Raw genomic sequence first — 13,684 nt, 5'->3', positions numbered from 1 at the left:
CACACCTGCAAACTAATCAATTTAGTGCTCGGCTTAAATGCATATACAACTGAAAAAACCAATGCCAATGCAGTAAATGCAATCTATTTATACCTGAGACGTGTGGTCTAATAGCAATTGTGTGGTATCTACTGAGAAAGAAGAGAAAGATGATCATCTTAAGAAGAAATCCCACCTTCATATTAGACCTTCTCCATGCTCATCCCTCCCACCTCTATCTAAAATGCTATGCAAAACACTTCTAACTCTGCAACATGCATACTGGCTGCCCTTTATCAAGAGGATAAGAGTAGGAAAAGGACCCACTAATGAATAAAAATGAAGGAAAGAAGGAAAAAAAAAACCATTTAAATAATGATAACATGCATCATACAAAAATCTAGCTAACACGAAAATCTAAAAAGAAGAATGTGTATAGGCTAACATGTTCAGGTTCTTTTTGTTCTTTCTACAAGTATAATACTCAAAAAGAATAAAGTCATGAGGATATATGACCACATGGTCCACAATCTCCAAATAAACTATAGCCGTTTACATTATAGAAGATTGAAGACTAGGCTCAGCCGGTCAACCAGCCAGTCAGCTAGGTGGCTCAATTGGCAACCTCAAAAATGGGAACAAAATGTTACTTACACATCTCCTGTGCATAGCGCTTATGCGTACCTCTCATCCATATGAATGATTTTGAATTAAGTAAATAACTAACAATGCATATCAGAGGTGTGCACAAAGATGTGTTTATAGAAGATCTGCAAATAACATGATTTGAAACCAATATCAATAAATTGTTCAAAGCTGTAGCTATCATGTCTTAGTATTTTGCCCGAAGCTTTTCTTTGTACCTCTCATCCGTATAATTGTTTTGAAATAGAGTTAATGACTAACAAGGAATATCAGAGGTGTGCACAAAGATGTGTTTAAAGATCTGCAGATAACACTATCTGAAACCAATGTCAGCAAATTGTTCAAAGCAGCAGCAATTTTGTTTATCTTAGCATTTCTGACTGGAGCTTTTCTTCTTGGTGTCTCACCGTTATAACAGAACCATTTCAATGAAGTTGGCCAAATTTGTTCTTGCCTATTAACTGAATTTGCTTTCATGTCTAAGACTAGTCAGCCTTTTGTTTTCTTCCAGATTTGGACTTCCTTGGCAAGGCAGTTGTCATTTCAAAAGGCATTGAAACATGCATTCCACACACACCATTCTATTTCATCAGATCAGTTTAATTATGCAATTCATAAGATGGTTTCAGACTAGGGTTTCAAACATGAGCACAATTGCAAATAACTGAAAGTTTTACAATTTGGATTTTTCTTAAGGAGTCAATTCCAGCAAAACATGCTCAGTACTCACATTCCAATCATCATAACTTGCATTCCTTTAATGACAGAAGCATTCGATCAGCATTATAACAAAAATACATGCTTCTTCTGATTGAAAAAGGCACAACTAATAAAGGATTCTTATTCTTTGAATTTGAATTTGAATTTGTCTCCGAGAAAGCATCAATTATTGGTGTACAATAATGTATAACATTCAAAAATGTAAAATTCTCTTTATGCAGTTATATCTCAGAGAAAATGGAGAAAGAATCTAAATAAAATGAGCTTTCTCATTGACTTAAGTCATGTCAACTCAAAAATAAGGGCATATTACTCGCTTCAAAGCCAGAGTCTGCTACAACACCATTCCTACAATAAAACTGGAAGGGACAGCTGGTTTGGCACTGGCAAGTAGTGATCAGCATGTTTCAGGGAGCTCTGTCAAAGGGCTGTGTATCATTGTAACAAACATCCCAGACAGCTTCCATGGCATCCTTTGCAGCTGCTTCTGAGCAGTAAGGGTTCGCAATCACCGATTTCATGACTCTTCTTCTCACACAGTCCTTCAAATGTCAAAATGAAAACCCATAACTGAATTAATCACATAACAAAAAATGCCTAAACGACACTACAGCATAAAGAGTATTGCATTTGTTATGTAAATGGGCAAGAAATGAATTGGGCATAATTTAAGCTAGATGGTATATACACCTAGTTGACCATTGACCATTATAAATGACATGCTATTTTCTATGTCTAAAAGACAATGGAATGTGTCAGTTGATGAAGTAGGTTTGGGCATTATAAAGCAGTAATCACTAAAAAAATACAACTTTAACATACACACATGAGCACCTGTGCACACAGACACACACACCCACCCGCGCCTGCCGAGGGGGGGGGGGGGTGGGGAGGGGAGATTATGAGGAATGTTATTTGATCCTCAACTGTATGCAGAGTAATCATTAAGGTCCATTACCCTTAAATAGGTGGGGAATGAAAATTTTTACTAACATATTAACAATAACATGAGGAATTCCTTCTTATCATCAAATGAAGCAGTAATTCAGGCTTAGCCTATGTCGTTCTCCGAAGTAAAGTAGTCGCATTATCATTGCTGAATTCTTCAGCTCACAGAATGGTTTCCTGATAAGAAAAATATAACTTAATAAAACTACTTTTATACTAGAGTGGGGACTGAACTTTAAGATTCCAGATCTCATTTTACAATTCTACCTAAGTCACAGTCCTGTAAGCGAACATGCAAAAAAGAGTTTAAGCTCTACCCAATATTTTAGTTAGTTTCCTAGTCGAACACTATCATGTACTCTAGAAGATATGATATCACTGTTGACTTTATGTAATGTAAGGAGAACTTGGCCATTTGTCATGAATCTTTGAGCTGTCACAGAGTATGTGAGCATCTCATATGGTTCAGATTTAGCATACTGCAGTCAGTAGCATTCTCATTCAACAAGGAGTGGCATCCCTGTTATTTGTAATTGGTAACTGCAAAATTCAAGAGACTTAATTTTGCTGAATGGTCCCCATGTACATAACAGTTTATGCTCTCTCTTTTTCAGTTACAAATTACAAACTGAATGTTTTGGTCTTTTGCAGACTTCCAAATTAAAAAAGACTGGTAATCAGTTGAAAAGAGACCACTCAATGTTATCAGATTGCAAAGACAGAATAAGAGTAAAGTAAAGTAAAGTAAAGTGGGGGAAGCTCACTTGTTCATGGCCTCGTAGCTTCATATAACCCCGCAGCAATTCCCGCTTGTAGTGGCAATCACCACTTAGATGACCGGCCCGAATCTGTTTATCGACAATAGAAACACATTCTTTCATTGAAAGAAAAAACAACCTGAGGACTAAAAAAGTTCCACCACACTGGCACACACCTCACTGCAAGCATGGTGAGCACAGTTAGCCCAGTCCAAGTTTCCAGCACGGCAGTCATCATATGCGTGAATTAGCTCATGTATCACCACTTGGTTCACCTCGTCTTGAATGTTCATGTGATTACTACAAACCATAATCTAAAACACACACACACGCAGAACCCCAACAAACCAAAAAAAAGAGAGAGAATTAGTCTATCATAGACTTTTCCCACCAATCATAAATAGATATATAACACTTATCCATACAATGTTCAAATATTCACTTCAGGCATGTACACACTGACTTTAACATAACATTATCAAAACACAGTGCCATTCTTGGATTAAACTCAATAAAAAAAATTCAAAAAACAATACTATAACTTCATAAAATCCCAACTACAAATTGAAGCAAAAATTTCAATCACAAAATTACTAAATTCCAATGTATAATGCAAAAGCTCCAATTTTGATAATAACAAAAAAACCAAAGTAAGACCAAATACAATTGAATAAATATTGAATACCCCTTCGCCGCGAACGTAACCGCCACTGATTTGCTTGTTACAATGGACGGCCTTGATGAACTTGTCCCCAAGTACACACCCAGATTTCTCCAAATGCTCCCTCAGAAACTTCACCATTGGAGCTATCACCAAAAACAAAAAACCCACATGAAATGAAGTCATTTCTATCACTATTCCCTGTTTGGAAGCTCAGAATCAGTTGAAAAAGGAAATGAAATGGTGAAAGTTCCTAAAACCCTAAACCCTAATAAAGTTTGTATTCAACAAAAAATAAAGAGGGTTTTTGAAAAATTACTTCGGAGACTTCTTTGGATCATGGATTGGCATTCCTCTATGGATCTACCGCCGTTGGAGGCGGAGGAGATGGGTCCGGATCCGGGTTCCGGGATGGGTTCCTCCGCCATTTTTCCGTTTGATCTTTTTGGCAGAGGAGCTCTCTCTATCCCGCACAAAGTGGTTTTTCGGGTCAACGGTCGGATCCGGCAGTTTAAAAAACCAATGGGTTGGGCCTATTACTATTATTTATTATCATCATCTCTTTTGTTAAAATGGGTGACAAAATTTCCAATTCATAGCATATATAAAAACAAAATCCAACCCATATAGATCGGGTTGAATTGAGTTTAGTAGAACGATTGCACTTATATGTTTCATGTCTTATAACTTTTGAACTTTTATAAATTATTTAAATATTTAAAAAAAAATTATTATACTAATTCACATATTATACCTAATTCTAAATTTCAAATTTTATTCTCAAAAAATTATAAAAAAATTAATTTAAATAGTTAAAATAATGAAAATTATATGATTGGTTGGGTCATATGGGTTGGAAAACTATCAACCTAAACCCAACCGACCCAAGACTTAAAATAAAATTACAATTCAAGTTGGATGCACACCTTCTTTTACAGAGTCCGAATTTAGTAAAGATAGAATGTAAAACTCATATTTTACATTATCCAATAAGAGATTGTCACATCAGATTTTTACTTAAAACTCAATACATCTTACCACACATAATAAAATTTCACAATAAATTCACACTTAAATTAGATTTTTCAAATGAGTATTAAATTTTTTTTTTTAGACACAAGATAGAATTGTTACTCTAACCTAATCTAAGTGTACATGTGTGTGAAGCATCATCCTAAAAACTTGAACTCCAGCCCTTACCCCCCACACCACACAAACATTTATACTTGTGGAGTGACCACCGCACCAAGGGTGCGCGTGGGGTTAATGAGTATTAAAATTGATTAAATGTGGTTGTGTCTATTCTTTAATAGGTAATATGATGATATGACATGTTGAGATTGAAAGGATAAAACTTGGTTTTACACTATATCATTATAGAATTTAATCTCTTAGATTAAATACATAAAACAACTAAGTTATCTTATCCTTTGATGAGAAACCACTTTATGGGCATTTTGGTTTGAAAATTTTGTTGTGTTTAATTAAACATCCTACATTAAGGCTAGTTCAATATAATTTGAAACTTAAGGCTATAGTTTTACATAGGATCGTTTATATTTATTTAGTACTATTTCATCTCAATACTATATTTAAATGATTATCGTTTCTCTAGATACAAAATTATTAAATAAGCTTTTGTATTTAGACTTTAGAGGGAAGGCAACATCTCTTGGAAAACATGCCACGATTTTTTTTTTTTTTTTGCTAATATCTCATTTTCAATAGTTAACATGGTTAATTCAATCTATCTATCCATTTTAATTTTTTTAATAATTATTTCTACCAAAAAAATTATTAGGATGGTCTTTTTATTTTATTTTATTGGGATTGAACTTTTTTTTTTCTTTTGAAATTTATTATGCACTCACAGTTAGGGCCCTTTTTATTCTGACGGGCCTTTTCTTATTGGAGAGCCTCAGGATAGAGCCCCATGTTTTTTGCATTCAAAGTTAGAGTTGAATTCTTATTTTAAGAACTCATTAAAATTAAATTAAATTAAATTTGTTGAAGTTATAACGTAGGTGTTTTTCATAGTTAATAAAATATGCTATGGGTTTAATACTGTAAATATATGGACGGGTATAGTTTGGTATCTTTCAGAAAAGTACGTTTTGAGAATTCGGCATAAAAATATGAAAACAAATAAAGCACGATACAAGTAAGTTATATTTATTGTTAAGAAATTCAAAAAAAAAAAAAATGGAAACATTTACCATATGCATTATTGAGAAAAATAATTTAATCTTTGTGTCATGACCGTTAACTTTTGTCAAATGTGATTTAATCCATAGAACATCCGAACAAAATTTTTTTAGGTATGTTAGGGTTATTGCAAATTTTACTACATAGGTATTGATGTGTCAATAATAATAATAATAATTCAAACAGTCATTTAGTATCATGTTGTGGTTACACCAATCTTATTCATTGGCACATCAATTTGTAATTTTTTTGTAATAAAAATTTGTACTCCATTTTTAGCATTTTTTTTAAAGGAACTATAATGCATTGACTTACAACAACATTCTTTTTTTTTTTTTTTGGAATCATATAGCAACATTAACAAATTGGGATTTTGTTAGGACTTTGATTAGAGATAGTGTAGTGAGTGCAATGATGGGCGCTTGGTAGTGCAGGTTAGGGTGCTTAGGGGTTGCAGGGAAGGGTGCTGCTGTGTGCTATGTGGACAGGGCAGTGAAGGGCTTGTACATGTAGATAGGGAGAGAGGCAAGGGAGGCTTGTACAGAGTTAGTTACTAGTAGTTTCAGCAATTGCTGCTGCATTTAAGTGTTGTACTTAGTTAGTTAAGGCTGAGTTGTATTGTACTCTATTAGTTAGTAAGTAGTATATAAGGATCAATTCAGATTGTAACAGGGATCATTGACGAATAATACTTGAATAGCCAATTTTCTTGAATTGCTATTGGAGGTTGATTCCCTTGAAGAATCAAGGAGGCCTAGTTCCCTCGAAGAACTACTAGAATTGAGAGTAATAGAAATTAAAATCATTAGATTCCTAACAGTTTGGTATCAGAGCTGGTTTTGTCATGGTGCAAGAAACTAGATACTCCCTTTTGAGTGAGACTATTTCATTGGTTCAACAAAGGTTGGATGATCATGCCTCTACCATGGAGACGATTACACAAAGGTTGGAAGCTCTAGACAACAATTTCAAGGGTTTGCAAGCTGTGTTTGAAGAAAGACTCCCAGCAGTGCAACAACAAGAAAGCTATGTTCCTCAGCCAGGAAATCATCATGAAGTAGAGGTGCTGCCACATCAAGCTTATCCAAGATTTGAGGTAGGTGCTCAAATTCCTAAACCTATTAGATTGGAGTTTCCTAGGTTTAGTAGAGGTGATCCTTTGGCTTGGACTTTTAGAGCTGGCCAATTCTTTAGGTATTATGAAATTCCTAAAGAAGAGAGGATTTTGAATGCTTCTTATCACCTTGATGATGAGGCATTAGTTTGGTTTCAAGATTGTGAAAGGTCTTTGGATTCGTGGGAAACATTTGTTAGGGCCATCCAAGTCAGGTTTGGAACTACATCATGTGATGACCCTATGGAAAACCTGACTAAGCTAAAACAAACTACCACTGTGGCTGCTTATAAAAGTCAATTTGAGATGTTAAGTAATAGAATCAGGAACTTACCTGAGTCTCATAAGCATAGTTGCTTCCTAAGTGGATTAAGGGATGAGATAATGCTACTTGTGAGGATGCAAAATCCAAGAACATTGAGTGCTGCTTTTGGTTTAGCCAAGATTCAAGAACATTGAGTGCTGCTTTTGGTTTAGCCAAGATTCAAGAAGAGTATTTGCTTACTTGCAAGAAGGCCTATAAGCCATTCCAAGAGTCTAGCAAGACTAGTTGGCAAGAATCTCTAACTAATAAGCATGACAGTAAAGCTGAATCTTCAGCCAAAATGTCCATACAAAAGATAACATCAACTCAGATGGAGGAGAGAAGGAAGAAGGGCCTTTGTTATTATTGTGATGAAAAATGGCAACCCAAACACAAGTGCAAGGGTCTTAAACTATTCATGATTGATGAAGTACAAGAAGTGAGTCAAGTGGAAACTGGGGAAGGGGATTAAACTGTAGAATTTCAGTTTGACCAAGTTGATATTACCTTGTATGCACTGTTGGGCAGTCCCTCTCCAGGCACTATAAGGGTGTTGGGTCAGATTAAGGGGCATTGGGTGGTAATTCTCTTGGATTCTGGAAGCTCCCATAATTTCCTTAATGCTGTTTTGGTTAAGACTTTAAAATTGGTTGTGGACTCTACCACAATTTAGAGGTGAAGAAGGCTAATGGAGATTTAATTAGAACAAAAGGGGAATGTAAGGATCTATTGCTTAAAATGCAAGGCAATGAATTCATAGTGAATTTGCATGTGTTGACTCTAAGGGGCTGTGATGTGGTGCTGGGAACTCAATGGTTTTGTGCTCTTGGCCTTACTAGTTGGGATTTCAAGCAATTAATGATGGGGTTCATGTACCAAGACAAACAAATATGGTTGCAAGGCATTAAACCTACTGGTTCTTTGATTCAGGCTGCAAATGAATTCCTTAAACAGCCAATCGCTAAGGGACTGTTATTATAGATTGTGTCCATTGAATTGGCTGACATGTCCAAGGCTTCAGAGGTTCCAACAGAAGTGTTGTCCTTGCTTGAGGAGTATGCTATTGTTTTTGAGGAACCAAAGGGTTTACCTCCTTGTAGAGGGCATGAACATCAGATCATCCTCAAACCAGGTGCCCAACCAACTTGTCAAAGACCCTACAGGTACCCATACTATCAAAAGACTAAAATTGAAAATATTGTTAAGGAATTGCTAAATTCTAGTTCAATTAGGAATAGCCAAAGTCCTTTTGCTTCACCAATGTTGTTAGTTAGGAAGGCAGATGGTAGTTGGAGGATGTGTGTGTATTATAGGGCTCTTAACAATGACACTGTTAAGGATAACTTCCCTATTCCTGTGTTGGATGAGCTCCTTGATGAATTGAATGGTGCTTAGGTGTTTTCAAAGTTGGATTTGAGGTCTTGCTATCATTAGATTAGAATGAAGGGGGAAGATGTTGAGAAAACAGCTTTTAGAACTCATGATGGTCATTATGAGTTCTTGGTAATGCCCTTTGGATTAACTAATGCCCCTTCTACATTTCAATCTCTTATGAATGATGTGTTCAAGCTTTTCCTTACGAAGTTTGTACTTGTATTTTTTGATGATATTCTTTTCTATATTAGAGACATGGTTGCTCATGTTTTGCATCTCAGATCAGTCTTACAAGTGCTGCTTAATCATAAATTGTTTGCCAAGAGAAGTAAATGCACTTTTGCTTGCTTTGAAGTTGAGTATTTGGGGCATATCATATCAGGTCATGGAGTAAGGACTGATCCTAAGAAGACTCAAGCTATGCTGGACTAGTCTACTCCCAAAACTGTGAAAGCTTTGAAGGGATTTTTAGGGTTAATAGGTTACTATAGGAAATTCATAAAAGGGTATGGGTCCATTGCAGCCCCATTGACTAATCTTCTTAAGAAGGATGCCTTTGAGTGGACTGATCAAGCTGACCAAGTATTTTAGAACCTTAAGCAAGCTATTTCTCAACCTCCTGTACTTGCCTTACCTAATTTTTCTCAGCCCTTTGAAGTTGAGTGTGATGCTTCTGGTTTTGGAATTGGGGTTGTGTTGATGCAGCAAGGAAGACCCATTGCTTTTCATAGTCAACTTTTGAAGGGTAAGAGTGCTCATTTATCTACCTATGAGAAGGAGTTATTGGCCCTTGTTATAGCAGTAAGGAAAGGAAGACCTTATGTGTTTGGGCAGCCCTTTGTGATCAAAACTGACCATCAAAGCCTAAAGTACCTGCTAGAGCAAAGAATTAGCACCCCTATGCACCAAAGATTGATAACTAAGCTCCTTGGATACTTATTTATCATTGACTATAAGAAAGGGAAGGAAAATGTAGTAGCTGATGTCTCATCCAGGCAAGGTGAAAAGGGGTCAATTTGATTCAGAATCTGTTTTGCTCAACCAGGTGGAGTCAGGGGAGTTAATACCGTATCGTATCGGCCGTTACGACCGGTATTTCTCTTACCGGTCACTCAACCGGTATAGAAACATGCTTGTATTGTACCGTTCTAAATATTGGGCAGTACCGGCAAAAATCAGACATTCTGGCCGGAAATTGAAATTCGGATGGTACAAAAAAAAAGGCATAAATGCACTTTTCGTCTCTACATTTTGACATTTTTTCATTTTAGTCCCTACATTTTATTTTTACCACTATTAGTCCCTAAACCAATTAACGCGTGTTATTTTCGTCATTTCCGTCAGTCAATCGACGAAAATTGCTGAGATGGCTGCCGAAGAAATTAAAAAATTATATAAAAAAAATACCACGTCACCATGACACATCAGTATATAAATTTAAAATTTTAATTTATTAATTTTAACTAAATAATAAAAATAAAAACAGAATTAAAAACTAAAATTCACATTAATTAAGATTGTTCTTCATTTTACAATTTGTTCTTCATATTCTTCCCAAATCAAACTCAGCAACCAAAAACTCAAACCCATCATAAGAACACAAACCCAGCAACCTAAGAGCTCAAATCCAGATCACTAGGACATCACTTCTTCTCTCTCTTCCTTTCACTTTACACTCCTCTAACCTCTCTATTCTTTTACTTTTTTCCCTTTTTTCTCATCTTTTTTCCTCACGCTCTCTACTCTCTTCCTCTCACTGTGAAGCTTCTCTCTTCTCAAGATCAGCTTTGGGTGGGTGGGCTTCAGATCGATGTGGGGTCACTGGGGTTGTGGGTGGCTGTGGGTAGGCGTGGGTTCGTGAGGTCAAACTCCTCTGACCTCTCTCTTCTTTTACTTTTTTTTTCTTTTTTTCTCATCTCTTTCCCTTACGCTCTCTACTCTCTTCCTCAGTGAAGCTTCTCTCTTCTCAAGATCGGCTTTGGGTGGGTGGGCTTCAAATCGGTGTGGGGTCGTTGGGGTTGTGGGTGGTTGTGGGTAGGCGTGGGTTCATGGGGGCGGGGGTATCTCTCTTCTCAAGATCAGCTTTGGGTGGGTGGGCTTCAGATCGGTGTGGGGTCGTTGGGGTTGTGGGGTGGCTGTGGGTAGGCGTGGGTTTGTGGGGGCAGGGGTAGCCATAGGTGGGTGGTTTTGCACACTGTGGGGTCATGGGTAGCCATGGGTGGGTGGTTTTGCTCACCATGGGTGTGGGTAGTTGTCGGGTTGTGGGTCTTATGTGTGTTGTGGGTTGGTGTTGGTGTTGGTGTTGGTGTTGGTGGGTTGTTGTTGCTGTTGGTGGATGTGGGGTTTCTGTTGTGGGTTGTCGTTGCTGTTGTTGGTTGCAGGTGATGGGTATTTGGCTGTGATTTGTTCTATGGGTTCAGATTTAGTTGGGTATGGTTTTTGAATTTTATTTTGGGTTTTAGGGTTTGATTTGATGTTTAAATGGAATTTCAGAGGTGGTGGTGGTGGTTGGGCTGCAATGGTGGGTTAGGTTTTTTCTTCTTGTTTTCATTTATGTCCTAGTAATCTGGGTTTGAGTTCTTGGGTTGCTAGGTTTGTGTTCTTGTGATAGGTTTGAGTTCTTGGTTGCTGAATTTAATTGGAAAGAATATGAAGAACAAGTTGTAAAATAAAGAACAATCTGAAGAACATGAAGAACAATCTTAATTAATGTGAATTTTAGTTTTTAATTATATTTTTATTTTTATTATTTAGTTAAAATTAAAAAATTAATTTTTTAAATTTATATGCTGATGTGTCATGGTGACGGGGCATTTTTTATAATTTTTTAATTCCTCCGGTAGTCACCTCAGCAATTTCCATCGGTTGACTAACGGAAAGGACGAAAATAACATGCGTTAATTGGTTTAGGGACTAAAAATGCATTTACGCCAAAAAAAACTATATTAATCACCTACACTGTCATCCTCCAGTCACTAACCTGGCGCCAATCACCCACTGCCAGTTGCTGCTGCCATCACTTCTTCCTCACCTTTGTCCCAGCATAAAAGTCGTTTCTTCTTCAGCTGGTCCCAGCATCAATGTTCTCTCTTCTCTGTATACTTTTCTTGTTTTGTCCGCCTTTGATAGTCTAATAAATGTGAACAAATAACGTTTAAATGGGCTAAAGTAAGAACTGAAGTTAACTTTTCAAATTTTGTCTTTTTGACATCACATTGCTTGGTACTTTTATTATTATTATATTATCATTTTATTAAAAGGATAGAAACATTAATGAAATGTCATGTTGCAAACTAGTTAGTAGTAGTAATTACATCTTCATACAATTTTAAAAAATTATTAAGTTTTGTTAATAAATTATATAAAATTTGACTAATAAATATACAAATAATATATATAGCGGTAAACCCGAAATGATACACCAGTATTGATCGGTACCCGAAATATATCATATCGCTGACCAAACCGGTACAACCTCTAGTACGGTATTGACTTCCTTGGGTGGAGTTGGTTGATTTTGATGCCTTTCCAATTCCTAAGATGGTTCTTTGTGATCATTCAGACTTCAGTTTGTTCTGCTTGAACAATATTAGTAGCCTATTTCTCATTTCTTTTCCCCATCCAACTTGGCTTGAGGAATTGAAATCTAATTATGCTACTGATGCTGAGGTGCAAGGAATCCTACAAACACTCCATAATAATCCAGCTATTGCTGGCATGTTTAGTCTATAGAGTGGACTTTTGTTATATAAAGGCAAAATTTACTTGGGCTCTAATTGTGGTCTGAAGCCTAAAGTGATGAGTTTAGTGCATGACAATCCATTGGGTGGATATTCTGGCTATTTGAAGACCTTTCACAGAGCTAAAAGGGACTGGTTTTGGAAGGAAATGAAGACGGACTTGAAGGATTATATTAAGGGTTGTGAGATGTGTCAAAGGATCAAACATGAAGCCAGCAAACCAGCTGGCATGTTGCAGCCCTTAGAGATTCCTCATACACCATGGACTTCTATAAGTATGGATTTTGTGGAAGGTTTACCTAAGTCCTTGAAGCAAGATGTGGTGATGGTGGTAGTGGATAGACTCACTAAGTATGTCCATTTTATCCCACTATCTCACCCTTATACTACAGTCAAAGTGGCTTCCTTGTTCATGGCTCACATCTTTAAGCTACATTGTTGCCCACTTCTATAGTTAGTAATAGGGACCCTGTGTTTTACTTCCAGATTTTGGGAGGAGCTATTTAGATTGCAAGGAGTGGATTTAGCTATGTCTGCTGCCTATCATCCTCAATATAATGATCAGACTGAGGTGGTTAACAAAAGTCTTGAGCAATATCTCAAGACCTTTGCAGGGGACAAGCCAAAGTAGTGGGTGGAGTGGTTACCCTTGGTTGAGTTCTGGTTTAATACTAACTACCATACTGCCACTAAATGACTCCCTTTGAAGCCCTTTATGGTTTTCAACCCCCTAAGTTGCTAGATTACATCCTTGGCCTCACTAAGACAGCTGTTGTGGATGATTTTTTATTGACTAGGCAGCAAATTTTGGGCCTTCTTAAGAGCATTTTAATATCTGCTCAAGATAGAATGAGATTGTAGGTTGACAAACATAGGCAAGAGAGGAGTTTTGAGGTGGGTGATTAGGTCTTCCTTCGGCTGCAACCCTTCAAACAACACTCCCTTCGTTGGTCTAAGGTGGGAAAGTGAGCACCTAAGTTCTTTGGGCCTTTTCAAATTCTGTAGAAGATAGGATCTGTGGCATATAAACTGGATTTGCCTTCCACTTCAAGGGTCCATCTGGTGTTCCATGTTTCTTGTTTGAAGGCTAAGATTGGACAGGCAGTCACTCCAATTCCAACACTTCCACCAGTTGATGCTCAGGGCAATATCACTCCTACACTAAAGGCTATCTTGCAGCAAAGGCAATGTCAGCTCAGAAGGTCGAAGAATGCTACTGAGTTTTTGGTTCATTGG

The 13,684-nt window shown here is 36.9% G+C and overlaps 1 protein-coding gene across 1 annotated transcript; it reads right to left on the bottom strand.

The window, feature by feature from the left end:
• Window positions 1–1,432: 1,432 nt before the first annotated feature.
• LOC142639927 (mitochondrial inner membrane protease ATP23) lies at window positions 1,433–4,227 on the bottom strand. The gene is made up of 5 exons (XM_075814054.1): window positions 4,031–4,227; window positions 3,736–3,857; window positions 3,227–3,364; window positions 3,057–3,140; window positions 1,433–1,886 (listed from the first exon to the last, which is right to left on the bottom strand). The coding sequence occupies exons 1-5, from the start codon at window positions 4,137–4,139 to the stop codon at window positions 1,752–1,754; spliced, it is 588 nt and encodes a 195-aa protein (XP_075670169.1). The 5' UTR covers window positions 4,140–4,227; the 3' UTR covers window positions 1,433–1,751.
• Window positions 4,228–13,684: the final 9,457 nt, after the last annotated feature.

This window comes from Castanea sativa, chromosome 1 (assembly GCF_040712315.1).
Source record: "Castanea sativa cultivar Marrone di Chiusa Pesio chromosome 1, ASM4071231v1".
Taxonomy (NCBI): Eukaryota; Viridiplantae; Streptophyta; class Magnoliopsida; order Fagales; family Fagaceae; genus Castanea; species Castanea sativa.
The sequence above is the reverse complement of the archived record's forward strand: the minus strand, read 5'-3'. Positions and strand labels throughout refer to the sequence as shown.